A 26,657-nucleotide genomic window follows, 5' to 3' on the forward strand; every position below is an offset into this window, starting at 1 on the left:
ATCTTCAAGTATAGGACTCTGGTGAACCATAGAGGGGATGCAGAAGAAGGACTAATTATGAGGAACTTAATGATGTTGAACTGCTTATATTCCTACATGGGAAGAAGATACTTGTAACTCATATGAACTTTCTCATTTATAAGACCAGTTCAAAGGAGCATATATATAGACAAGGCACAGGAAGGAGCTGGATATAATGGTATAATATAGTAAATAATATAGTAAAAAGATGGAGTCAATGAGTGATAAAGGAAAGTACTGGGAGAAAGAGAAAGGACAGGAAGAAGGGGCTAAGATATTTCACACAAGAGTCAAGAAAAAGCATTTACAATGGAGAGGAAAAGTGGAAGGCAAGGGGGAATGAGTAAGCCTTCATTCTCATCAGAAATGGCTCAGAAAGGAAATAACATACATACTTAATAGGGCATAGAAATCTATCTTACCCTAGAGGAAAATGAGAAAAAAGGAATAGGATAAGGGGGAATGGGGGAGGGAAGGGGTGGAAGTGATAGGAGAGACGGAAGATTGTGGGATAACACAGATAACACACTTTTGGACAGAGACAGGATAAAAGGAGAGAGAGAATAGAATAAATGAGAGTGGGGAGGAATAGAGTGGAGGTACAGCTAGTAATAGCAGCTGTGGGAAAAGATATTGAAGCAACTTCTCTGGTAGACTTATGATAAAGAAGGCAACTCAGACACAGAGCCATTGGAATCTGAACACTATTCTTGAGACTTCTCATCTTCTTGGGAGGGGAGGAGGGTTTATGTTTATTCTGATAACAAGATTATTGGAATAATTTAAAATAAATAGACCAAAAAATAAAATAAATAAAAAATAAAGCTCTTAGCTGAGTTCTAATGAAAAAAAGAAAAATAACAAAAAGTTTTGGAAAGTGTTTTGAAATTTTTTTCAAATTTCCCAATGAATCAAAGAACAAAAGATTAAAAAAATGTGCATTTTCTAGCTCATATTGATGCATTCACACTTCAACCAGGTGTTTCTCAAACTTGGCATTATATGTCTTGTATCCCTGCATTCATGGTAAGGCTGAGTAGACTCTCTCATCATTTGTTTCAGAAACCCTTATAATGTTTTAAGATGGCACAGTAACATTTTCTTCTAAGAAGTCTTCAGTCTTTCCATATAAGTGCTTTCTCAATTCTCAAATTACCTTGATTTACTTATCTGTGCACATTTAGTGTTCTCTAGCTGCTGATTGAAGTTCCTCAAGTGTTGCACTAGCAGTGTCTTTTAGTAAATGACCTAATGTTGAGTTAAATGGACTCTCCCCTGTCCCCTTTCCCAAGAACATAAGCTACTTGAGAACAGGAACTGTTTTCATTTTACATTCTCAGTTCTATCATAGTCCTTTGCATAGAGTAAATGTTTAATGAAGATTTGTTGAATTAAATTAAATTAAACTAAACTTTAAGTACCCAATACATTATCATACATTGTAATGGGCTAGCCACCAATTTTTGTCTGTTCCCAAGTGAAAGCAATTGTTGTTGAATAATAAAAGAATAAGAGATTTTGTTACAAAGTAAAGAAAAGGAAAATTTGCATTAGCACTTAAGGCAAACACTCTCTCTCTCTCTCTCTCTCTCTCTCTCTCTCTCTCTCTCTCTCTCTCTCTCTCTCCCCCTAATATTATTCAAGTTTCAGGTCCCTATTCTTTCCTGGTGTGTGTGTGTGTGTGTGTGTGTGTGTGTGTGGACTAGAAAAGTCTACACCATAATGCTCATCCTTTGTTATCAAATTTTAACTTGGTTCATGGTCTTTCATGTCCTTCAAGTGCAGCAGCAAACCATATGGTAATATATCTTCTTCAATGTTGTTTTCATTAATAAAACCAATTCAGTTTCTGTTGTTGAATCATTTGACAATGCTAACGATTTTATCCCCACCCCAGGTCTTCAGTAGCTGTGGCTGCTGGGGAGGCAGAGGTTGTAATAGGTCCTAAATGGCCTGATCTCTTCACAAGCTTTACAGTTGCTTACCTGGATTGTGGCTGCAGTGGACCAGGCCAATCCAATACATATAATAGTTAGATCTGTTGTCAATCATATGAAGGTAGTGTTCCTCTTAAGATCTGAGATTAATATAATTTCAGAAAAGTCCTGCTTGAATTCACAAGAGTACTGCTTTGGTCCCTTTTTTTCTAATTCTATTTATCCATTACAGAAAAATAGTCAATTTGGCCCCTCAAAGCCTTCATTATGGTAAAATGTACCCATCAGAACATCAGCTATTTACCACAATGTTTCCTTTTATGACGGACAAGACACATTTCAATCCTATCTTCATTCCAGCATCATTAGAGTTGCTATTTCTTAGGCAGTCTCCAGCAAGTTGTGTTCTATTTCTTTTTTTTTTTTGCAAGGTAATGGGGTTAAGTGGCTTGCCCAAGGCCACACAGCTAGGTAATTATTAAGTGTCTGAGACCAGATTTGAACCCAGGTACTCCTGACTCCAGAGCCGGTGCTTTATCCACTGTGCCACCAGCCGCCCCCTGTGTTCTATTTCTTAAGAAATTTCCATTTAATTTATGATTGCATGACCTGTCCCAACTTTGATTACATAAAAAAGATAAGCATAATATCAAGATTTGGGTCAGATTTAACCTTGTTCTATCAGAGTTTTTTCATGTTTTCCACCTACAAAATTTTATTATTCATCAATTGCTTTTCTTATCAAGTATACAACATTATCAAAGGGTTGTTTCTAGGCTGCTCACTAACATATTAACTACTTAGATGTAGATATATGTACAATCTTACTTATGCTGTCCCTTGAGCAGATTATAATCATTTTATGTCTTCCCAGATCCTGTACAATATTATCCATATCTTTCCATAAATGTATTATCAAGCATCACCATTCTCTGCTTTTTCTGCTTCTTTTTCATATCTCAGGGATATCAGTGCCCTCAGACTATCCATATAGTTTCTCTTTTTCTGGACACATAATTAGCCCACCTTACTTTCCAGCTATTATCTTTATAGGAAAATTTGGGTTTTTAAAAGATAATATCAGACAAATATCCAGTGCTTTAAGATTTGTGAAGTATTTTACACAGATCATCACATAGATTATCTTTCCCTCGCTCTCTGTATCTCTATCTTTCTCTGTCTTCAATATGGTTTATCTGGGATTAATGCTAATTCCCTCTAAGTGCAGTTTTTTTATCATTTGTGAAAAAAAATACTACTCACAATTTTCTGTCATTTCTGTCATCAGAGCTAGTACTCTAAACTTGCATTCAAAATATATCTTAACTGCTATGTCTCTCCTGAGTCAATTCATTTATTTTTTCCAAGGAAAACCCTCATGATGCTATTTTTCCCCTGATTAAATTGCAGCCTTTTATCTTCAGGTTATGTTTATGTTCTTCAGTTCTTCCAATGATATGTCACCATTGATACTGGATGAGGTGACATTTTAAATGATCATTGGCAGTTAATATCCATAAACAATTTGAGAAGTTCATGTCTTAGCACTTTTTATCAGCCTGTCCACCTTAGTTACTGAGCTAACAGAAAAGGCGTTGTCCAAAACATAGAGCTGCTTTGTGTTTTTGTCCATTTCATGTCATCATAGTTCAAACAAGCTCACCTTTTGGTGAGTGATAGCCACTTTCTGATATAGAGTATTTATTTAGCTGAGTTGATTCTTGGATAATAGGAAGAATTTTTCCCTAGACTCAAATTTGAAATTTATAGATATTGTCATATTTTATACTCTAATGGTCTTCAAGAACTCAGGGTCAACACCACACTATGATAAGGTATTGGAATAAGACTTTTGTAAATAAACATTTTGTTATTGGAATCTTAAAAATTAAAGTGGCAAAACACTTCTTATAGTACTTTTTTATTGCTATTTGTGTATTATTTTAAATTAACATAGATAGGATCAAAGGGTTTAGAATTAGATGGGATTTTAGATTCCAAGAGATCTTAAGAAGTTCAACTTCTCTATCTCTGGACCAACTGAGATCTAGAAAGAAAAATTAGGAAGTTGCAAGACCACACACACATATAATAAATTTTCTTTATAAACATAAGCTGAAATTCCAACTCAGATCTGCTGATAAAAAATCTCAGATTCTTCATACATTAGTTGTTGAGTTATTTCAATCACGTCAGACTCTTAATGACCCCACTGGAGCTTTTCCTGGCAGAGATACTGGAGTGGTTTGTCATTTCCTTCTTCAATTCATTTTCCAGATGAGAAAACTAAGGTAAATAGGATCGAATGACTTACCCAGGGTCACACAGTAGTTGAATTTGAATTCATAAAGATGTCTTCCTGGCTCCAGATCCAGTACTCTATGCACTAACACCTAGGTGCCCTCTTTACACTACTCTCATTATACTGAAATTGCTCCTGTTAAGGAAGAAAGACAATTTGATTCTACTCCATTTGGCAATCTTACATGCATCTTGACTCATTGACATACTCTTAGGCTAAGGGCAAAGTTTTTTATTCTTTTTAAGAAGTGATGGTGAGTGCCTCCACCGAAGGTCTAATCAGCTAAATGTTGTGTTAATATGACTGCTATCTTTTTTTTTGTATATATATAAATTTTTTTTCCCCAATGATATACAATTGTAGTTTCTACCTATCATTTTTTGTAAGGCTTTGAATTTTACAATCCCCCCTCCCCCCGCCCCCATTCTGATGCAGTCTGATAATCTTTACTTGTGACTGCAATCTTGAAGGCTATGCCAATAGAGGATGAATTCTGGCATACCTAATCATACTCAAACGCCTCAGAGTACTGGCACACAACACATTTATCAAATTGTCTATTTTGTCATTCATGCAGTAACTTCAGAGTGATTCATCACTACAAAGTTGGCTACTAAGTAATGACTTCTTTTGATTACAACAAAACTTATAAAGGCAGCAGTTTACATGGGAGTTATTTTCAAGGCAGATAGGATTAAGTGGCTTGCCCAAGGCCACACAGCTAGGTAATTGTTAAGTGTCTGAGACAGAATTTGAACTCAGGTACTCCTGACTCCAGGGTCGGTGCTCTATCCATTGCACCACCTAGCCACCCCTACATAGGAGTTCTTAATTTTTTGTGTGTGTCATAGACTCCTTTTGCAGTCTGATGAAGCCTATGTACCTCTCCTCAGAAGTATGTATTTATATAATAAATTACATACTACTCTTATCAAATTGTATTTAAAAAATTAATGTACCCCAGACTAAGACCCACCAATCTAAACCAGTAGGGAGAGGTTGCAGTTAGCACTGGGGATGGAAGTACCCATACTGATGAAACCATAGATTTTTCTGAACGACTAAAGGAGAAATTATAAATGCAGAAGAATTTTTCTAACAGTTTCAAAGAGAATATTATACTTTCCATTTTACTGTAGAAATATTTGTCAGCCAAATCTCATGAGAAGTAAACCTTAGATTAAAGGGAAATGGAGCAGTAACTGGATCTAAACTGACTTTTTCATTAACTCAAGATAAATAGCTTTCCCAAGCTATTTAGGCCATGCATTCCTGCTTGAGACTTATAAATCTTGATGTGCCAGGTACTAGAGCTATTGCTTAGTTGATCCCTTGGGAAGACTGAAGTGAAAACATTGCTTAGTCTCTTTTGAGCTGGCAGTCCTATTCAGTGCTTGAACTGGCAGGAACACTCTCTCAATCTCTCTCTCTCTCTCTCTCTCTCTCTCTCTCTCTCTATATATATATATATATATGTATATATATATATATATATGTGTATATATATATATATATATATACACACACACATATGTAGAGATAGTTGTGGCAATGAAACCTTATCTAGAAGTACTTATTATTTATCCTTATTGTGTTCATAATTATAGGTTCAAAAATAAGCAGAAAAAAACCCATTTTTATCAATCACTCTGAAGTAAAGGAATGGATTTATATTTATCCATCTGTCCTTTCATCATCCTTCTTTTTCTCCTTCCATCTATCTAATAATATATGTATCTAGATAGATAAATATAAACATATCTTTAGCTAGTTTTTTGTGAACGTCTTATCATCACTTATCAGATAAAGATCATGAGAATGATGTTTATTTCCTAAGATAAATCATCTTGTGACTTTCCTCCTCTGTTCAGAGAAAGATTATTGTATAATTTCGTTTGAAAATTGTCATGGGAAATTTCTTAAATGTTTTAGTATTGGCGTACATCAACTTAATAGGCTAATGTTGCCTCCAGGAGTCTGATTGACTACAATAATTGTTGGCATTGTGAACACCATATAATCATATATCCTATGAAAAAAAGCATTATAAATACAATCATATGCAGGATGTGGTTTTCTTTTTAAATATTATACTTGATTTATTATTTATGGTATAAAAAAGAGAAGGTGAGCTCCATTAACCTGGTGACCTTTTTTTCCCCCAAGCAAGATAATTGCATTCTAATGGAAGTATATGAACTATAGGTATTATAAATATAGCTCTCTAAAGAATGTGACTACTTGCTTCTGTCATTGAAATCCTCTAGTGGGTTTTAAGCAGCAATTTACAGGCACATTGAATATATTTCCCAAACAAAATAGGAGGTACATTGGCCCTTATTTTTGCATCTTGAAATTTTTTATGGCATTCTTATTGTTAATGTTTTATTCTGTTTATGTGTGTCGGTTTGTTTTCCTAGAATATTTTTATTACATTCATGAGTAGAATTGTAGCATTATAGGAAATGGTATTTCTTCTATAGAATACCTCATTAATTATAGTAATATAATTATTATGTGAGGTATTTTAGCCTCTTGTCTGAAAAATACCAAAAATGTGCTGTTCCAATTAGATATAGTTAAAATCAAGTGGTTTTAACTATATCTAATCCTCACACAATGGAACCTTTCTTTTCATGCCATCATATAGTTACAAGGCTAACCTTGTAATTAGGGTTCAACCTAGGTTCCCATTCTGGCAAAGGGTGTTTTGAAAGTCCTGTAACAGTGAAGCAAAATAGTATAGTAGTCACAACATAATCCTCCTTTCCGTGTGACTAACCCTCATGGATCAGCTTAATCCATATGAAGCTTACTTTAAGACAAGCTTCAATTAAGCTTAATCCAACTATTAAGATTTTATACAGCAAAAATTGATTATAGACTCTAATTTAAATTAAAAACCACTTTACTAAATAGGAATTAAAAGAACATACTTTAAAAGAATATAAAATTAAAATAGCTAAGTGGTATAGTGTAAAATGAAGATAATAGTAGCATTTATCACCCAGGATTGTTGTGAGGATCAAGTGAGATGAGAATTGAAAAGTGCTTAGTACATTATAACACATGGCAATTACTATATTTTTGTTGTTGTTGAGTCATTTTTAGTCATCTGATTCTCCATGACCCCTTTTGGGGTTTTCTTGGCAGAGATACTGAAGTGGCTTGTCATTTCCTTCTCTAGCTCATTTTTACAGATGAGGAAACTTAGACAAACAGGGTTAAGTGACTTGCCCAGGGTTACACAGTTAATAAGTGCCTGAGATCAGATTTGAACTCAGGAAGAAGAGTTTTCCTGACTCCAGATCTGCTACTCTATTCATTTTGTCACCTATCAATCTGCCAAAGTGCTATAAAATTGTTAGCTATTGTATTATTATTGTTGTTGTTATATCAATTCTCTGCTCCTTTTGTATCATTAACACAGCAAATAGTGAGGAAAGCATTCCTAAGAGGGCAGAAAAGACAAGGTGAATCAATACCCACCCTGCACTTGGCCTTTTATTCCTAAATCAGTGAAGAATCAAATTACCTTTTTGTCTTCTAAGAGGATTAATTAGCTCAGCCCACATAAATAGGTGTTCTACAACATTCTCCTTCTTCTAAACTTCTCTATACCACTCAGTGGCAATTAATTACATCCTTCATTGTGATATAACATTTATTGTTGTTCTCTTACTATTGGGTTTATCATGAGTTTATATGTTATTTATCCAAGTTCTGTGGGATCTGACTGCTTTATAATAGCATAAATATGACAACAAAAACCTTGATGATGATGCCTTGGTTTTATATCACATTTTTCATATATCACTTTATTTGTTCTTTATTAAAACTCTCAGGGATAATAAAAATTTTATTATCTCCATTTTTCAGATCAGAAACTGAGTCTCGGAGGAGTAAAATGAGTTAATCCTAAAATTCTACAAGTAAATGCTGAGCTACTGTAGGAGTCAAAATTCAAATCTCTGACTTTTAGTTCAGCATCTCTTCCTTGCAGTTCCTAGCATAATGAATATAGAAGGTGAATATTTGTTTGAATTTTGGGAAGAATATAACTCTACATTTGTGTACTTAGTTGCATTCAACTGATTATGCTGATCATCTCACATCCTTCCTTTGACCCAGTCCCCTAAAGCCTACAGGAATTTGGTCATTTTAGGTATTTCATGCTTTTGGATTTGTTGTCATTATGGATCACCTTGCACCTTGACACCTATGCAAGACTTCAAGATGTTCAAATTAAGTTTTAAGAAGGACTCTGCTGTTTACTAGTTTCAGCCTGTCAGGTTTCTTCTCAAGTTTGCTAGCTTTGACACTAATGGCATGTCTTTTGTGCTTTTCTCCTGACTGGTGTCATCCTAGCACTTAGAAACTAAGAGTCAATTGTACTTGACCTCTCTGGGCAAGTAAAGGAGAAAAATCTGAAACATCTCCCAATGATATCATGCCTTACATCTGATAGCTTATTTACTTTGATGTTAACCATTTGCCTGTCCTAATGCTAAGAATAAATATTATTACTGTCACTTAGGTCTGTCAAGAATCTCTTTCTAACTCAATTTAGGTGCTTTCAGAAGAGAAAAAGTGTTTTTCAAAGTATTCTCTGTGCTTGTGTCTCTATCACCATTTGCCTGGCACAACATAGACACTTAATCAATGCTTGATGATTGAAAGTAGGTATTTCTAGGGCAGAGTTGAGTACTCCCAATATATCTGAAATACAAATTGGCATGAGGGTCAGTTTTATTTGATACTCCATGCTGCCAAACTATGATATCTATCTAGATGCACAAGTGTGGCTGAAGAGATGAACATATGGGCAGGTATATTTATGTCTACTCTATGCCTTATCCTTTCCTCTCCCCTCCACCCCAAATCTTCTTCCTTCTTCTTTATCATAGCTATCAATTCTTCCATTGTAATTCACTCTTCTCCTTCTGGTTGAAACAAAGAAAATGTGTCATGATCAGAGTCTTCTCAATGGCATGGAAATTCTGGCAGATATTGGCATAGGGTGGTATCCAGTTTGGCCAGAAGTATGGTGTGGTTGACCATTATTCAAAGTTATGGGGTAAGCAAAGTTGAGAATTATTAATGTAATGGGATTTGTATAACCAAGCAATGTTTGAACTAGGAGATTATTTAATTCAGGGATTCTTAATCTGGGATCCATGATTTTATTATTTTTATTTTATTTTACTTTATTTATTTTTTATTTTATTTTATTTTACTTTATTTTATTTTATTTTTTATTTTATTTTTTTAGGTTTTTGCAAGGTAATGGGGTTAGGTGGCTTGCCCAAGGCCACACAGATGGATAATTAGTAAATGTCTGAGGACAGATTTGAACTCAGGTACTCCTGACTCCAGGGCTGGTGCTCTATCCACTGCACCACCTAGCTGTCCCAATTTTATTTTTTTAAAAATATTTTATAACCAATAAAAATTCCAAAAAAAATTAGTGAGTTAGAAAAAATTGTAAGTAAATTCATATGGAGAAATAAAAAGTTGAGAATCTCCAGGGATTTAATGAAAAAAGTGCAAAAGAAGGTAGCTTATCCCTACCAGATCTAAAATTATATTATAAAGCATCATCAGTCATCAAAACTGTCTTGGCTAAGAAATAGAGTGGTGGATTGGTAGGATAGACTAGGTGCAATAGCTGGAATTGATTATAGTAATCTGTTGTTTGATAAACCCAAAGAGTCCAGATATTGGGATTAAAAACTCTCTCTTTGATAAAAACTGCTAGGAAAATCAGAAGTTAGTATGGCAAAAACTTGGATTAGATCAACATCTCACACCCTATACTAAGATAAGATCAAAATGAATACAGGATCTAGACATAAAAAACATTATTATAAGCAAACTAGGAGATCAAGGAATAGTTTCCCTGTCAGATCTATGGAAAGGGAAACAGTTTATGATCAAGGAAGAGATGGAGAACATCATTAAAAATAAACTAGACAATTTTGATTACATTAAATTACATTAAAATTAAATTACATTAAATTACACTGTAACCAAGATCAAAAGAAATGTAGTAAATTGGGAAATAATTTTTACAACTTAGTATTTCTGACAAGGGACTCATTTCTAAAATATGCAGAGAATACAGTCAAATTAAAAAAAAGCCATTCCCCAATTGACAAAATGGTCAAAGGATATGCAAAGGCTGATGAGGAAATTTGGGACACTAATACATTGTTGGTGGAGCTGTGAACTCATCCAACCTTTTTTGAAAGCAATTTGGAATTATGCTCAAAGGGCAACAAAAATTTCATCCAGCAATACCACTACTGGGACTATACCCTGAAGAGTTATGAAAAAGGGTAAAAACATCACATGTACAAAAATGTTCACAGCAGCTCTGTTTGTGGTGGCAAAGAATTGGAAACTGAGTGAATGTTCATCAATTAGGGAATGGTTTAATAAATTGTGGTATATGTATGTGATAGAACACTATTGTTCTATTAGAAATCAAGAAGGGGAGTGGCTAGGTGGCGTAGTGGATAAAGCACTGGCCTTGGAGTCAGGAGTACCTGGGTTCAAATCCAGTCTCAGACACTTAATAATTACCTAGCTGTGTGGCCTTGGGCAAGCCAATTCACCCCATTTACCTTGCAAAAACCTTAAAAAAATAAAATAAAAAATAAAAATAAAATAAAAAGCACACTAAAAATATTTTTATAATTTCAATAAAATTGGTTTCCTCTATAATCCTACATATTTTATATATTCAAAATCATTACTCTTAGAAGGGCTCTATAAGCTTCACTAGAAGGCCAAAGGAATTCATGAACCAAAATAAGATTAAGAAATCCTTATCTAGTTCAATTAGGGCTACTGGGAAAAGCATTTGGAACAAGTCAGAAAATCCAGGTTCTATTCCCAATTGTGCTACTTACTGTCCATGTGATTTTGGTCAAGCCACTTTTTCACTTTGGGCCTCAGTTTCCTCATATGTAAACTGAGGAAATTGTAGTAGATAAGTTCTTAGATTCCTTTTGTCTATGAATATAAATCTACAATTTGAGTACTCTCATTTGAAAGATAAAAAGAACAATGCCTACAGTGATTAAAAATTTATGATCCATATAACTAGTTAGCTAGGAAGCTCTAGGAGGCTCAGAGATTTCTGGGTACAGTAGATATGTGAAAAAAGTTAACACATTATTGTGTCAATTTTAAGGTTAATAGCCCAAACTTAAAGATTAGTTATTGATTCATATAATCTTCCAGTGCTGATCCCTCTAAGTATAGTGATCATAATATTATATCATCACACATATCTATCTACCCCTTCATTTAAAAATCAATCTGTTCTTTTTTCTTCACCTTTATGTTGAATTCAGTAAAGTCGTATCTTTCTATTCTCAGATAAATTTAACAGTTATAAAATTCACCAGATAATTCTATTTAATTATTAGTTATATTTCTCTCTTTTTATTTCATTTTTCCCATTCTATAGAAAATCAGGTATTAGATGATTAAGTCTATTTTAGATACCAATTGCTGACTTACTGTCTCTCAACAATTCTACTTTCTTAGTGATTGATTACATTGCCAAATTCTGTTTCACTAGATGTTGACCATGTTTTTCTACTGTAAGACACTATTGCTGATGGGCTAGCAGTGTGTGTGTGTGGGGGGTGTTCCTCTATCCCACCCCATTACTATATTCTAGGAGATATATTCCCAAAAGAGAGCCGTCTCTTTGTTTGACTATACAGTTTGATTTCTCTGCTTTTAATTATTCACAGAAGCTATCCTCAATGAAGGATAAATCCATTTTTTTCCCTGCCATTTCTCAGTCAGCTTATTGAATTCTTCATATGTGAATTGACCAAAGTTTGAAAAGGGCAACTTTTACAAGTTGGACAAAACTCTGAATCTAGTGAACTTTCCTTTAATCTTATTGTCTCTGTTACTTGTAATTCCCCTTACTTTCTGGATTTGTGATGGTAGGGGAGGAGGGAAAGGAAGAATGGCATTTATCTGTGGACCACTCTTTAGATCCTTGTTACACCTTAAAATTATCACCACCACTTCATCACCAAAGCTTTTTTCCCCTTTGCTTACTATGCCACTACCACTTTTCTCCATCTCCCCATTCACCTTAAAAGGGATGCACCAACAAGACCCAGACACCAGGCAAAATTTGAAAAGTAGTGTTTCCAAAATCATCTTCCTAAGCCATTTGATTCTCTTCATTCTTCATCAGTGTTCTCCCATTCTCTCCTTCCACCTCCCTCTCTCCCATCAAGTCAGAACTTGATGTTAAGAAAAGATTTAATATTGGACATTTATACCTTAAAGTTCAGGCAATACCCTATTTCTCCCTGGAGATATTTGAATTTTAAATTTGTTTTAAACTGTGGAATGAACAGCTTTATTACCTGGCAAAGGAGTTTCACAGAGGATCCAATCATTTGGGATAAGTATTTTGGGAAGAGGAGGAGGAGGAGGAGGAGAAAGAATTCATCTTTCATCTCAGGCTAATTTTATTCATGAATATTCTTCTTATCTTTGCTTCCAAACTTTGTAATTTTAGGTAATAGCATATGTCTGGAATTTTATTCTTTTGATTCATTATCTAGTCGAGAATTCTTTAGGAGGGTTCTTACAGGAACTCCTTCCCAGAAGTCCATCACTACCTCCTGTGTTAGAGAATTCATTAATGTTCTATACCAAGAACCATACAAACTATTTCCTTCCTAGAAATACACAGTATTGGCACTGACTTTGTTTTAATTGTTATTATTCTTGTCACTATCAACAAATTATAGAATAATTTTAAAGTATGTAATATTTTATATTTTCCCAATTACATTTTGAAACAAATTTTTAGCATTTGTTTTTTTAAAGTTTTGAGATCTAAATTCTATCCTTTTCTCTCTCCTTTCCCTCCTCCCTCCCTGAAACAGTAAGCAATCAGAAAAAATTTATACTATGCAAACATGTAAAACATTTCCATCTTAGTAATTTTGTTCAATAAGATTCAATTATAAAAGAAAGAAAGAAAGAGAAAGAAAGTGAAAAATAGTATGCATTATTCTGTATTCAGACTATATCAGTTCTTTCTCTGGAGGCAGATAGTATGCTTTGTCTTTCATTGGTATTGCCTTGGATCATTGTATTGCTGAGAATAACTAAGTCATTCACAGTTGGTCACTGTGCAATATTACTATTACTGTGTATAATGTTCTCCTGATTCTGTTCACTCCATTTTGCATCAGTTTATGTAAGTCTTTCCATGTTTTCTGAAAATGTCTTGCTTGTCATTACAGAATCATTTATTTATTTAGAGTTGGAAGGGACCTCTGAGGTCACTGAGTCCAATCTTCATTTTACATATGAGAAAACAGAGGCACAGTTACAGTTAGTGTCTGATGCAAGACTGAACAATGGCAATCCTGACTCCTAGTCTGGTCCTATCTATCACACTGTGCTGTTTCTCTACTCTACTGAGAAATTCAATTGGATCTATGATTCCGTTAAATCTGAAGTTCTTTCATGCTTGCTCAACTGGTGTAATTCTTGCAAAAATTCATCATAGGAGGATCACTCAGTTCATTGAAACCCTCTAGCGAATCATCTCATTCTGTCTATATTCAGTCTATATTCTCTTCCTGCCGTTCATTTCCTGTATTATATCCTTACCTTCCATTTTTTTTTCTATTCTGGTTAAATGTTTTAATCTGTTCACAATCATTATTTACTTTCCCATTATTCTCTAGGGGATACTCATCTTTAATAATTACAAGGAAGTGGTATTCCAGGTCTCTCTGTCATATAGAAACATGGGTAAAATGTTTATATTTAAAAGGACAGACCTTTGATTTTTATGGGTGTGACTTTACAATTTTCCAATAGTTATACAGAACACTTTTCTTCCTTTCATACTGAACTAAGTTAAATGTCTGTTTCAGATTGGGCAAGTTCTGTAGGTTATTCATTCAGATGCATGTTGAAATTTGGTCAGCAGCCATTCTTCATTCTCATTCGTTTGGTCTTTTCTATGTAGATTGATGAACCAAATTCTTTGAATGATTCCTGCTTCTTTCCAGGAAGCTCTGAAATGCCTTGGGGTGTGATCTATAAGCTAGAGCATTTGTAGGGCTGTGCCATCCATAGGGAGTCCTTCCAGACATAAACTCTGCCCTAGATTTTTCTTCCTCACAAAGGGGAATACCTCACTCTGTTTTATGTTGTCCTGATATTTATTATCAGATGATCATTAAATAGGATGTTATTTTCATTATTATATCTTCCAAGGAATCTTTTTAACATCTCAATTATAAAAACCTAAAAGGCAGTATTTTTTTCTAATGAATCAAATGCATATTCATATTCAATAAACAAATACAATGGAATCACATAATTTCTAGATCATTTAGGAAATTGTCAAATTGTAATATGATACTTTGTTCTTCCTATTAATGCCTTTATTAATGATGGTATCAACTTGATGATTCTCCTAATTTTTTTCTATATTAAAGAATAAGCATATAGGTCTTTAATTACTAGTATTCTACCATTACTTGTATTTTTATCAGTGAATTGTGAGGGCACCAAGAGACTAATACACAGGTTATCCAAAGGAGTAGAAAGTATCAAAGGTATGGAAAAACAATCTTGAATCTCATTAATTTTGAGAAAGACAATTAAGAAAATATTGGAATATATGGACTCAATTCTATATATACTTATTTCAGGAAAATTTATGTACTTGCTACACTTATATCCACTGTTTTAGAACTTTGGGGTGTGACTTTTTAAAAAATTGTATCTACCATATCAATAATGAACAAGAGATGACGACATTCAAGTACATTGAGCCTTTAAGATGAATGTCTTTGGGGATTCAGAAAAGCAAATATTATGGTGAGTGCATTTTATACCTTGGAAAAGGAACAGTTCCTTATAATGAATTTTTAAGATAGCAATTTGTTTAGTCTCTTGAGGCCCAGGCAGCATGCTGAGGGCATGAGGGCAAAAGGGACCTTCAAGGAAGAATTTCAGTCCACCATCACCTCAGGCAAAATGAACATTTAAAGTAGCAGTGTGTTAATACTTAAAAAGGAATTTTCCATGCATTTTTAATAACTTCTAGCTTTTGCAGATGAATTTAACGAATGATGTTACAAGAGGCCGAGTCAGCTTGCTCTTTTCCAGGCACCAGCTTTCATTATTTATGCTCCTTCTAATAGCTGTTGTGGCACGTTCTTTCAATTAAAGACTTAGTATTACTGAAAGCATGTTTCAAGGCTGAAAAAAGTCATGCTGTAGATGTTAGCAAGTTTCTGGTTAGATTCCACCCCCCAAATCCTTAGATGGGAGTGGGCATGAACTTGTTTTAGAAAGGAACTCATCAAGGACTCTATGCACATAGAATAATTCTTTGGGAGGGGTGGAAGTCCTTAAACGGAGCAGAATCTGATTAAATATTCATGGAACACACACTTCTGCACTTCCATTTCAACAAACAGTTATATTCAAGGTACTATACTGGGAACATAGGATTCAAACTCCCTTCCCACTAGGTTCTTACAGTTTAATAGAAGGTGGCAAGGAAGTGGGGTGAACCACTGGACTTGGATTCAGAAAGACTCTTTATGAGTTCAGATCCAGCCTCAGATATTTACTAGCTGTGTGATCCTGGGCAAGTCACTTAACCCTGTTTGCCTCTGTTCCCCATATATGCAATGAGCTGGAGAAGGAAATGGCAAACTACTCTTTATCTTTGTCAAGAAAATCCCAAAATGGGATAAGGAAGAATTGGATACCACTGAAACAACTCAACAGAAATGGAAGGTAGTAGTGCATTAAAGTATGCACACAGATAACTGTGAGCAAAGGCAGAATGCATAAGTGGAAAGAGGAAGATCAAAGAGAAATTTGAGGAGAAATATTTTTTTAAGTTTGAAGAATCAGGAAAGGCTCTTGACTTGAACCTTGAAGTAAAGAAGCAATTTTAACGGAGAAGAAAATTCATTCCCGAGTTTGGGGACAACATGGACAAAGTCATGGAGGCAAAAATGGATAGAAAAAGGAATTGGCAAGTAGCAAGTGGTTGATTTTTCTGGAATACAAAGCCCTAAAGTGAATTAGGTAGAGATAAAGATGGAAAGGGAGACTGGAGTCTCTGGAGTCAGATTGTGGACAATTAAATGCCAGAACAAGGAATTTATTCTTTAGGCAATGAGGAACCACCAAATTGTTAATTTTTTAAATTAAATTTTTATTTTTTTCAGTTAACATGAATTCATTTTCTCTTTCTCTCTGCCCTTCATTAGAAGAATTTACCTAGTCAAACAAACCAAATTCCTTTGTTATCTATAGAAAATGTAGGTCATATTCTACATTTTGTCTATTACTTATCTGTCTGGAGGAGGGTGGTGTTCTTCACCATTGGTCTCCTAGAATAGTTAGTCTTCTGTATTTGATTGATTAATCCATTGTTCAGAGTTCTTAAGCTTTTCAAAATTATTTGTCTTTCTATTATTGTTATTATATAACTTATTCTCCTGATTCTGATCGCTTCACTATGCATCAATTTCTACATGTCTTCAGTTTCTCTGAACCATCCCCTCTCATTATTTCTTAGCAGAATGATGGACCATTATATAAATTATAAAATAATTTGTTCAGCCATTTCTGAATTGATGGGGACCTTCTTAGTTTCCTGTCATTATAAATGGAGATGCTATTAATATTTTTGCACATATGAATCTTTTCCCTCTTTCTTTGATTTCTTGGGGTATAGGCTCAGTACTGGTATTGCTGAGTCAAAGGACAGGCACAATGTAGTATCTTTTTAGGCATGGTTTCAAAATTCTTTACAGAATATCTGTACTAAGTCAGTTCTACAAACAGTTCAGTAATGTGTCTGTTTTCCAGCTCCCCTTAACATGTCATTTTTATTTTTTGTTAACTTTGTCAATCTGGAGGTGAAAAGTAGAATCTCAGAGTTGCTTGAATTTTCATTGCTCTAAATATTAGAGAAATTTAAGGCATTTTTCATATGACTACTGATAGTTTGGATTTCTTCCTTTGAAAACTGCCTGTTTCTATGACTTGACCATTTATCATTTGAAAATGCCTATAGTCTTATAAATTTGATTCATCTCCTTATATAAATTGAAAACAAGATCTTTATCAGAGACATAATTTTATCAGGGACAATTTTTCTCCAGTTAACTTCTTTCCCTCTAATTTTCCCTCTCATCTATTCCTGCTCCTTCAGAAAGTCACGTCCTTTTGTGCCAGAACTGGAACCTCTTCTTTTCCTGGTACATTGTCCTAGGCATGTTCTGAAGATACAAGGTGCCATGAGTTACTGTTCTCTGGAGTCCATCCCGAGTGTCTGCAGATTTCTCTTTCTATCTCTGTTGACTTGGACTGGGGAAAAAAAAAGATACTGTGTAATTTTTTTTCTTGGATTTTTTTTATCAGAAATTGATTTAGTCTTGACTAGTCTCTTTAATGAGTTTAAAGGTGTGTGTGAAAATTACTATTTACATTTACAGCCTCAGAGGACCTTGAAGATAAGTAGGCCTGTACAAGGACAATTAGTTCTTTCAGTTGTTTGCTCAGGTGGTGCCATTCTCTAAGGGTAAAGTTCCTATAGCTTTAGGTAAAACATTCATATCACATAGCATTCTGTAACAGTCTGTAATGTAAGTAGCATTCAACCAGTGCCCATTTCTTTCCAGAGTCATATTCTTATCACCTGCTCCTCCCTCTAATTGTTTCTTCACCTTGATTTCTCTTAACACTTCCTCAGCTATTGCTTCCTTATTGAATCTCCTACCAGCCGTTGTTCCTGCTCTTAGAATCTCTCCTCAAGACATTCTGTATAAATGGCAGATAGTGGGCAGATATAGGGGCAAGGTATATGTCAACCCAGTCCCCTCTTCCTTCTTAGCAGTAATTATGGTTTGATATGATATAAACTTCATGATGTTAGGGACTTGAATTTTTCTACCCTTAGAGTTTACTTGGCATGGGGACTGGCACACAGTAGGTCCTTAATTTATTATCATTTTTTCTAAAGGCTTCTTTCTCCTGAAATCTACCACTTTTACCTGGCTCTCCTCTTTTAACACCAAACTAACTTTTACAAGCTACTCAACTTTAAAGTCAGATAAACAATAACCAAATTCTTTAAAGAGCTGCTCTATTTTTCTTAGTAAGCAAAGATTAGGGAAAGATTGAAGAAAGAATTTCCCTTAAGGTTCTAGGGACATTATTAGACTATCTGAGAACTTGAGTTAACTCTTGGTCTTATCCCAGCCCTCCAGTCAGTTTAACTTCTTACCCTTTATACTGATTCATTTAATAGTTTAAATTCTGATTCCCAAACTGAATTTTGCAAGGTGAGTTAGATGTTCCCTCTGAGTTACTTTGACCCTATAAAAATACTTATTTTTGCTTAATATTTACTTAGTATTTCAAAGTGAGTGAACATCAGTTCCAATGAATAAAAATAGACTCTTCTTAGATCTAAGGAAAAATATGAGATACCTTTGATAAAAGACAAATAAGATATTACAGAGAAGAACCATGGCATGATACTACTTGAATAAGAGAAACCTGAGTTCCTACTTCTTTTTCCTTCCCTCTTCCTATTTACTATTCATGTAATTCTGGGGAAGAGATTTAGCTTTTCTAAACATCTGTTAAAAGAGGTGGTTGGACTGGTTGAACTATAAGGTTCTTTCCAGCACTAAATCTATGATCTATGATTCTATGATCTGGTGATACATCCCATAACTGTATGATCCTGGACAAGTCAACTTAACCTCTGTACCCCTGGACCCTCTCTTAGATTATAAATTGAAGAATAGTTGATGAACTGCATTGGAAGAAGTAATTATCTCATTGGAAGATCATAAATTCTTTTTCGTTTCCATTTCTTCCCTCAGCCCTCATGACCCAACTCTTAAGTTTCAGGAATAAGTTTTCCTATTTATTTTTGCTTTGCATATATTTTTTTATGTTGTCTTTCCCATTTGATTGTAAGATCCATGAGAGTTAGCACTGTCTTTTGACTCTTTTTATATATCTGGTGCTTATAATAATCCTTGCAAATAAATGTCTGTTTAATAAATATTTATTGATTTAAAAGCATCTTTGAGTTTTATCCTACTTAACTTTTTGTTGACCTCATTCTTAGCCATGCCACATACTACTACATTTCTCATATTCTAAACTAAACTCTTTCCTCTGTCTGTATTACGCCTTTTTCTGTGCCCATGTCTTATGCCTAAAATAGATCCTGTTCTCAATCCCAGCACCATTTTGGGAAAGTACACTCATTCTTCAAAGACTTTTTCCATAATCCTTCTCTAACATCCACCTCACCTCTCCAAATGAAAGTGATCCCCCCCCCACTCAGATATACCTTAGATAAAGTCCTCTTCTTCACTTATCTCACACTCTCTGGTAACCAAACTACTGTGTATAAAATGGGTAATCCATAATGAATTGGAAGCTCCTTAAGACTTGGACTTCGGCTATATCTATTCTTCTTGGTTGGTCAGTTAACATATTTATTTAGTACTTACATTTAATTCTACATGTCTGATGGTATGTTATTGGGTTTTCTGGGAGAGTGTTTTGTTTCAGTAGGAATCTTTAATTTCATCAATGTAGGGAATTCCTGGTATGTAACTCTTTCCAGAAATGCAGATTAGCAACTTGTTTCTACCATATAGTCTTTGAGAATTATCTACCCAATGGTAGATAATTTGACCCAGCTACCCATGAAGGAACCAGTTCTTCTTGTTCAGTGATTTCATTTATGTGGTGAAACGTAACATAAGCAAATTTTTCATATGGTGCTTGCAGTACTTTATACATTGTTTGTTGTGAGGTCCAAATTTTGAAGGTTTAAAGCACTATGTATGTTAGTTATTAGTTTATGGAAGGAAAACTGAGTAAAGACTCGTGAGAATTGTATAAGACATCCTCTCTTGTATTCCATTTACAAAGAATCAGTTTGTCAACATGTACATAAAATGTTTCCCTTCATTTGTAGATTATCCTTATATGATTATGACTAAAAGTGCTAAAGGGATGAATGGAGATATCATTCTAAGAGTATTAAGAAAGATAAAAGTTTAAGTGACCTACTATAGAATTTTTAATCATCTAAATATAATGGTGTTAGAATCAGTTAAAGAGTTATTTTATTTCAATTAAGTAGTATTAATTTAAATTTTAAATTAATAATTTAATTTTAAAATAATTTAGATTAAAATAAAAAAATTTAATGAGTTTAATGGTGATTTAAGAACTAAAGTTTATTTTCCAGAGACCAATAGCATGCATTTATTAATTTTCCTTTCTTATGTGAAAGGGGAAATGAATAGTAGCAACTTTCTCACTGAGTTATTTTTCAGCTCTTTCATTTTATTTCTTTTGACAATATATACCCATAGAACCTTCATTGACTTGAGGACGAATCTAAAAGCTTTTCAGACTCACAATCTAATCAATAAAACACTTTTATTTTCCTTAGTGCTTTGAAACTTGAGGAAAGATTTATAAAAAACAAATTAATTTGTTCTATATTTTGTTCAATGGGAATTGAACACAACAAACCAAAGAATATTATGATGAAAAACAAATTTAATGAAAACTTAAAATAGCTATTAAGAGGATTAGAGTTCTGGGGGCATTTGAATTTGTTTATTTCTTTTTAAAAATTGTTTTCTTTTTAAAAAAATTATCAATTATTTATTTTATTCTTCCCCCACACCTTATATAAAAAGGTTAATTTTTTCTTTATTTGATATCTTTGAGGTAAAAGTCTAATAAAGGTATCACTGGATCAAAGAGTATGCACATTAGTGGTCTTTGAATTTAGTGGAGTAAATTTTCTTCCCCTCCCCTCTCCCCCAAGGGTTTCAAAATAACTTTGAAAAAATATTTATTATTGATTTTTAACGTTTAAAAATGGTTTTAAGTTCCAAATTCTCTCCTTCCCTCTTGCTCCTCCCCCACCCTCTGAGAAGGCAAACAATATCAATTATACATGTGAAATCATGCTAAACATATTTCCATATTAGAAACATAGTGCCAAAAAAAGAGAGAAAACTGTATTTCCATTTCCACTCAGAGTTCATAACTTCTTCTCTAGAGATAGATAGCATTTTTCCATCATGAATCCTTTGGGATTTTCTTGGATCATTGTATTGATCAGAGTAGATAAATCTTTCACAGTTGATCATGATTACAATATTGCTATTATTGTGCACAGGGATCTTCTGGTATAGCTCACTTCATTCATTCTGTAACAGTTCATGTAAGTGTTATCATTTTTTATGAAACCATTCCCCTTGTCATTTCTTATAGCACATAACTCCTCATAATCATATTCTAAGCTTGTTTAGCCATTCTTCAATTGATGGGCCTCCCCCCCTCAATTTCCAATTTCTTTGCCATTACAAAAAAAAGGATCGCTATAAATATTTTTTGAACATATCGGTTTTTTTCCTTTTTTCTTTGATGTCTTTGGGTACAGACTAGTAGTGGTGTATGCACAGTATTACAGCCCTTTTAGGCATAGTTTCAAACTGTTTCTTGAACTATTTCATGACTTCATCAATAGATCCTTAGTGTATTTTTTCCCAGCATTTTGCCATTTTTTGATGGTTACAAAGTAGTATTAGAATTGTTTTAATTCACATTTTTCTAATCAATAGTGATTTAGAGTATCTTTTCATATGACTAGATAGCCTATTCTCCTTTTTTTAAGGTTTTTTTTTTTTTGCAAGGCAAATGGGGTTAAGTGGCTTGCCCAAGGCCACACAGCTAGGTACTTATTCAGTGTCTGAGGCTTGATTTGAACTCAGGTACTCCTGATTCCAGGGCTGGTGCTCTATCCACTGTAACACCTAGCCGCAGCCCCCATTCTCCTTTTTAGATTTTTGCAAGGCAAATGGGGTAAAGTGGCTTGCCCAAGGCCACACAGCTAGGTAATTCCCCATTCTCCTTTTTAAGAAATTCCATTTCTCAGTAAATTTTGATGCCTCTTTTACCAATAGGTCAATTCTTGTTTTTTTTAGGTATTATTTTCTTCAGTATTTTTTTCAATTCTCTTTTTGTCACTCTCAGTTATTTGTCTAATTTTTTCTCTACCACTCTTGTAAGAATTTATATTGGGTTTGTATCTGGTTAGCATTTTGATTTGAGACTTTAGTCTTAGCTGTTTTGACATTATTGTCTTCTGAGTTTGTCTTCTCTGCTGCTCTAGAAGATTTTTGTGATCAAGTTTTTTTTGGTTATTGTTTGCTCATTTTTTCAGCCTGTTTCTTGAGTTTGAACTTTATGTTAAAGTTGAACTCCGCTTATCTAACTTTGGGGAGACACTGTTCCAAACTTTAGTCTTTGTCATGCTGTTTTTTTCAGAGCAAGTTATGGGGGGTCTGCTAATTTCCAGTGCTTCCAAGTTGGTATCCTGGGTGAGACATCATCACTGCTCTCCCAGTCTATTCTCTGGTCTTTACCCAGGAAGGGCTCCTGTTCTCTTGTACTCACAAGTGCTAGGCTTCTCTTGGATCTGGAACTTTGATAGGGGCCCTTGCTCTAATGCAGTCACAAGTACAAGCACTCCTCTTGGCCATGAAGTTATGACCACATCCCCTGCTTTCCTGTATCACCAGCACTAGTATTTCTCTCTGCCTTGAAATATAACCAGAGCCCCTGTTGTTTTTTGTGATAAACCAGTAGTGCTCCTCTCTGCCCTGGAACTGAATGGACAGAGTTGCCAATCAGAGCCGGTTATACCCAGTGTCAGCAAATGGTCCCTTGTAATCTCTCTCTGACCAGTTGGGTCAATAGAGGAAAATCCTTACCTGGAAGAATCAAAGTGTCATGTCATTTTGATATGCCCCTTGGTAGAATTCTAAGTATTCCTGATTCATAAGATAAAATGAAAATTAATTAGCTTAAAATTATGACCTTTGTTTCCTATTTAAGGAAACGTGACAATAAAATCTGCTGATTCTTAAATTGTTGAAATTCACACTTTACTAATAATTTGAATATTCTCAGACCTTTGTATCTCAATTTACCTTTATTAAGTCCTATCAAGAAAGATAATACAATTACTTATAAGCTATAATATGGGATATAAATGCTCCTTGGTATATTAGGAAGAGTGCAAAAAACCTAGATTTGAATCCTGGGTCAGTTACTTCCTACCTGTATCACCTTGGGAAAGTCACCTAACCTGTAGGAAGATCAGTTTCTTTATCTGTAAAATGTGGCAATTGGATCACTTTGGGAGTTCCCAACATTATTTGTTCTGTGAACCTCTTTCAGTGGCAACAAAAGGGTTGTGAAACTCCTTAATATACTACTCCTAATATTACTTATAATTTTTTACTGCTTAAAGAGTTATTAAAGAATGACCAGTGTCATGAATCAACAAGGAGATTGTAAACCACTAAATGAAAACAACTGGAATAGATGATGTCCAAAGCCCCTTTGAGCTCTAAATCTATGATCCTATAATTTTTACTTCAAGGATCTATAGATCCTTAGATCCACTCTCTACTCCTCAGGAATAGTAGATGGTTTCTGAGACTTGCCATGGCCAAAAATCTTCTTTATCCTGAGACTGGCCTGATGATGAGTTTATCTGAACTTAGCTAGTCTGGTCCTTGAACAACAGACACATAGACCATCATGAAGACTGTACTTGAAGGCTTGTCAGAGAATAGGACCTGGCTCTGCTGGTCATTTCCTTGAGGTATTTCGGTAAAACTTTAAGGGAGTTATTTATTCATAAATAAATATTTGTTGAATCACTGAAGTATTTTATTTTACTAGACTAGACATTATTTTTCCCTTCTTATGCAGTATAAATTTGGGTGAATGATTGCTTTCAAGAACATTGGTGCTTATAATATTGTTTCTGTATGTTGTTTTCTGTTTTGTCTTTCAGGATTTTGACAATATTCTCTCAGATATAGTACAAGAAAAATTTCAAGGCATATGCAACTTTATAAGGTATAGTCTAAGGACAGCACTTCAAACCTTTAAGGATATGTGTTATTTTGATGAAATAAGCACTACTTTTCTAGTACTCTTTCTGTCTCAGAAGATTATCTTCATTAAGTTGCTGTGGTGGAAGAAATTCACTACCCAGTGTTCAGTTTTCTTGTGACAAATGTCTCAAACTTAGCTAGATTGTTCTTAGGAGGATAGATATAGAAGCAGCATGGTACAGTGGAAAGAATAATGGATTTGGAGTCAGAGGACCTGGGGTTTCAATTCTTCCTTTATCAATGACTAACTTGGTAACCTTGGACAAGTCACTTAACTTCTCTGTGCTCATTACCACATTGGAAAAGTGAATAGGCTGGAATAGATGACCTTGAAGACCTTCCAAAGTAAAGTCTATTATCCTATGCTGGTAAAAGCTTCAAGATTCACGGGCCTTGCCAGAACTGGAAGGGTGCCATCTCAGCCTTTGAGAATCCAGGCCAGGATGGAGCATTGGAAGAAGACTAGAGCAGAAAAACATTAAAGGGAAAATTATTGGAAGCTACATTTGGCACCTGGAGTTGAAATTTAGATTGATTTTATATACCATTACAGTAGCCTACATTAAGTTAATTTTATAGAATTTCAAACTTATCAGTGCAGGGGAAGAAAATAAGCATTTACAAGGTCCCTACTATGTGCAAGTTATTTAACAAATATCGCAAGTTAAACAGATAGTAAAAATCAGAGCTACGATTCAAAGCCAGGTCCTTTGACTCCAAATCCATCACTCTTCCCTGGTATCATAATGTAAAACTTACATTTTAAAGCTCTAATATGTTAAATATACCCATCAGCTATAATAATAACAATAACGACAATGAAGGAGGAGGAAGAGGAGAAGGAAAAGAAATATACTACTACTACTACTACTACTACTACTAGTAGTTATTATTAGCATGGCACTTTGGGATTTGAAAAGAGCTTTACAAAAATTATCTCATTTTATCCCCACAACAATCTTAGGAGAAAGGATTAATTAATATCTCATTTTACAGATAAAGGAACTGAAGCAGACTGCAGTTAAGTGATTTGCCCAGGATCCCACATCTAGTTAAGTATCTGAGTTTAGATTTGAACTCAGATCTTCTGGATTCCAGTCCTAAGGGCTCTTGCTCTCTAGTTGAATATTACAGATATCCAGCTAAAGATGCTGTGTTTCAGAAACTGAGAGTGTGGATCCAGAGGATATCCAGGTCTGGTAAAAATTTCTGCTAAAAATCAAGAAGGAGAGAATCAAAGTATTATCTAAGGGAAAGGGAGAATAAGAGAAGCAAGATCTGGGCGTGGAAATTTACTGCAAAATACAGAGCTCTGAAAATGCAAGAATGATTTTCCATAATGGTACTAACAAGACCACTAAAAAATCACCCTATTTAGAAATATCTTAAAGTTTTACACTTTGTCATGTTATCATTTTGTGCTAAATCTAAACATCATGGATGACATCTAATAACTAGACAAGATCCTAAAGATTAACAGCTTTTGCATGCTAGGGAGCCAAAGCATTGCCTATGGTAATATATTGGCAATACCTCCTCACTTGAAAGTTTCTAAAATTCCCAAATCATTGTTTTATACAAAGATAAACTCTCAGACTGTCAGTTACCTCAAGTTCAATGGATGTTTGGAATTATTCTAACTGTGAAAAACATGACTTGGTAGGCCTTCTAGACCATGTAGGAGCCCAAAACAAATAGACATTTAATTGAGAGCAAATAGTAAGTTTATACACTGGAAAAATAAATGGACAACAGAATCATCCTCCATTCTCTTTCCCTCATTAAGGTGCTGAAATGAAAGAAACATCTGTCAGGGAAAACTATGGACTGGGAAATTTTGTTTATTTTGAAAATTCTGGACTTTAAACATCAAAAAGGGGGCATTTCTGCTCATATAGTAAAACACAAAAAGGATATGAAACTGTGAATCTCTATTTCACACTTCTTGAATTTTAAAAAAGTACATAATAAAATATATACATTATTTTCAAGACCACTTATTTCTATGAAATTCTGTCTTTTCTGTGCATTAAAAACATTTCAGTGGTCCTTCTTTTTTTGACTTTTTTTCTTGTTCCACCCCATTGTCACACATGGCAATTTTTCTAAGAGAAAAAAAGGAAAAATCTTGATTAAATAAATCCATACCATTAAATCCCTTCCTAGAATAATGTACTACTATACAGTTCCTCCTTAGAGCAAAGGGAGATAGACAACCAGTTTTCTGAGATCTAGAAAGAGTTATCAGTGTATGTATGAGGATGTAACTAATACTCAGTTCAAGCATTTGGTCAGCAGTGTCCTCTGGTGGTAAAATAGAAAATTTTC

At 34.3% G+C, this 26,657-nt stretch overlaps 1 protein-coding gene across 1 annotated transcript in view; it reads left to right on the plus strand.

The window, feature by feature from the left end:
- LOC141516299 (uncharacterized) overlaps positions 1-26,657 on the plus strand; it is a 118,626-nt gene that overhangs the window by 50,644 nt on the left and 41,325 nt on the right. Inside the window, exon 7 of the mRNA XM_074227458.1 lies at positions 24,227-24,291. Within this exon, the coding sequence (XP_074083559.1) occupies positions 24,227-24,291 (65 nt within the window). The remainder of the gene's footprint in view (positions 1-24,226; positions 24,292-26,657) is intronic.

The sequence above is a fragment of the Macrotis lagotis genome, chromosome 3, assembly GCF_037893015.1.
Source record: "Macrotis lagotis isolate mMagLag1 chromosome 3, bilby.v1.9.chrom.fasta, whole genome shotgun sequence".
NCBI lineage: Eukaryota > Metazoa > Chordata > Mammalia > Peramelemorphia > Peramelidae > Macrotis > Macrotis lagotis.